Source organism: Buceros rhinoceros, unplaced genomic scaffold, assembly GCF_000710305.1.
Source record: "Buceros rhinoceros silvestris isolate BGI_N320 unplaced genomic scaffold, ASM71030v1 scaffold18798, whole genome shotgun sequence".
NCBI lineage: Eukaryota > Metazoa > Chordata > Aves > Bucerotiformes > Bucerotidae > Buceros > Buceros rhinoceros.
Genome location: NW_010428816.1, coordinates 9513 through 12348, shown reverse-complemented (window position 1 = coordinate 12348; position 2836 = coordinate 9513). Strand labels below are relative to the sequence as shown.

The window sequence follows — 2836 nt, the reverse complement described above, 5'->3', positions numbered from 1 at the left end:
AGGGCCACGTCCAGCTTTGTCTTGCGGCGGATGGTGATGTAGCGGCTGTAGTGAAACTCCTTCTCCAGCTCCAGGCGCTGGTGGTCAGTGTACACCACCCGATACTTGTCTTTCGTCCTGGTCTTGCCTGGTAGAGAAAGCAGAGAAGGGGTGGGCTGAGAGAAGATGAAGGGAAGCAGTGGAGCAGTAGGAGCATCCTCAGGGGCATATAGGAGATACACAAGTACCTGTGGAGAGCTCAGGAGAAACATGGCAATGCCCTGGGGACCAGTGGAAAAGAGAGTCATGACGGTCCTACAGGATTTAATGCCCACCCTAGGTAGTACCAGGGTGTTTCTCCATATTGAAAAGTACCTGGGATTTGGAGAAATTGCTTGGTGGAAACAGCAGGAAAGTTTCAGAGGCATCCCAGCAAGATAGATCAAAAATCCCACGTGCCATGACACACTGTCCCTGAATGGAGCAGAGCTGCGAGCCCTGGGGTGGGCTCAGGACAAGCTGCCTACAAAAATACAGCCTGAGAGTGCAGAGGGAAGCCCGAGGCACACAGATCAGGACAGAAAGAAAAAACTCAGGGACAACAGCACTTCTTTGCTACCAAAAGGGTGATTTTCATTCTCCCTTTACCAAGCTAAGACAGAGAGCACTGCTTTTATTTGCTTGGTGCAATCTTCAAAGATGCACTGGAGAAAGCTCCGGGGGATTGGCTCCACAGACCAGCAATGTGTAGCCAAAGCCAGCCCGATTGTCACCTTGGGCCCCCCCAGATACGGACAGAGCTTAGGACCACGAATACATGATACCACAGATACACGTATCATGGGACTGCAAATGGCACCTGCTGCTTTCTAGCAGAAAAATAGTCAAGGATAGACCAGTCTTCTCTGATAGCTCCTTTGTTAACTGCCCCCCACACACACGGGGCAAGCTGTGAGCAGGAGTCAACACCTTGAACTCCGCCTGGGCTGCCAGGCACTTGGAGGAAGGATGCCTGTGCCTGGCAGTTTGCTGACAGGTACCTGGTGCTTTCCTCTGCAGAAATGCCCATGAGCAGGGAAAAAACATAGTTGTGAATATTTGCTTCTCTGCCCGAAATAGCAAAATCCTGTTCCAGGGCGTCGAGAGGGATGGAGCCGTGCTTTCAGCCAAGCAGCCACTGTCCCTCTGGCTGGGAACCGGGCCCTTTGTTTGCCTAGCATCATGTTTGCACATCTTGTCCTGAATTTCCGCTGCTGAGAGCAGAGCTGCCGGGTGCGGGGGGGATGGAGCCGTGCTTTCAGCCAAGCAGCCACTGTCCCTCTGGCTGGGAACCGGGCCCTTTGTTTGCCTAGCATCATGTTTGCACATCTTGTCCTGAATTTCCGCTGCTGAGAGCAGAGCTGCCATGGGAAGGGGTAGGAGCAAGCCCAGAACAGCTTCATGGATTTCCAGCTTCAGGGCTCCCCTGGGTGTACCAGCATGGACAGGATACTGCCCATCCCTGTTGCAAATGTGCAGGGAGGGATGTCTAGTGACCCAGCAACCTGTAAAACCTTGCTTGCAGGATGCTTCCCCCAGGAAAGGGGATCTCTGTGTGCCTGCCACCCTGTTCATCCATCCTCCCAGGGATATCCTTGGCACATTGGCCAAATCGATGGACAGTGAGAAGTCTCAGCAATATTACTGAATTCTGATCATCCCAGTGGAAGCAGGAGTTTGGGTGGCACAGAGAAAAACCATGCTTCAGAAACTTCACAGTGGACTCAACCCCAATCAGACACCACAGAATCTCCACAGAGCCAGAACCCCAGCCCCATACTGCAAATCTGTTTCTCAAACAACTCAGTTTCATATTTAAGGGTGTGTCTCCCCTGCTGCTCCATTGCAAGCAGATGAGGACTTCCCTGCGCCACTTCTTATGCTGAAAGATAGATGTAAAAGGGTGTTGGAGACAGGACAACACAAAGCCACAGTGCTCTGTGAGTGGGAGAGGGGCTCCCTCGGAGTCATCTCCCTCACAGCATCCCATGGGATGCAAAAAGGCAGCTGGTTTTCTAGAAAATAAGCAAGAGACAGCAATGGTCCAGCTCCTGTCATTGGCCACGAGCAAACCATGGAAGCACATGAGTGTGTGCACATCCCTGGGTGCATGTGGGAGCCAGGATGGGCACGGGAGGCATCTTGCTCTGCTGAGGCTTGACCCTGGCTCTCCCAGGCAGAGAAGCAGCAGCCCCACTATTCAAGTTAGTGCCAAATTTCCATGATTATGTCACTCTCGGTGTCCTCCTGCCATTGCTCCTGGAGGTGCTGGCATGGGCTCGGCACAACATGAGCGGGGTGGTGCTGAAGGTGCCAGTCCTGTTCCGAAGGTCTCTAGTGATCTGAGGAGGAGAGTAGGAGCACAGCAAGGCTGCAACGGAGTAGAAACCAGACCTCCCAGCACCAGGGCTGGGCTTTAGCCACCAACTCTTGTTTGAGGGATGCAATGAGTTCAGTCACTGCTTTAGAGAGTGAGAGGCCCAGCTCATCCCGGGGCTGTTTGGAAGCGAACACCTAATCCCTTCTCACAAACCCGCCTCTGGCCACACGGGGTGACTCTGCAGGTAAAAACAGGGTGAAAAGGGTAATTGGATTGAGCAAGATGTGTGTGGAGGTGTCTGCAGACACACTGCTGGAACGCAGCGACTTAGCATGTGAGGGGTCTATGACAGCGTGTTGGGTGTTTGTCTCCTCTTTGGCACATATCGACCCTGGTGGCTTGAAACAAACTGACCATGGCACAGTGCTGGGCTGGAGCGATGCTGGGGGGACCCAGCCCACAGAGGACCCCCACCTGCTACTCGCTTTCCCACAGGGC

At 53.4% G+C, this 2836-nt stretch overlaps 1 protein-coding gene across 1 annotated transcript in view; it reads right to left on the bottom strand.

The window, feature by feature from the left end:
* CDX1 (caudal type homeobox 1) overlaps nucleotides 1–2836 on the bottom strand; it is a 12915-nt gene that overhangs the window by 602 nt on the left and 9477 nt on the right. The window contains exon 2 of the mRNA XM_010142425.1: nucleotides 9–127. Coding sequence (XP_010140727.1) covers nucleotides 9–127 — 119 coding nt within the window. The remainder of the gene's footprint in view (nucleotides 1–8; nucleotides 128–2836) is intronic.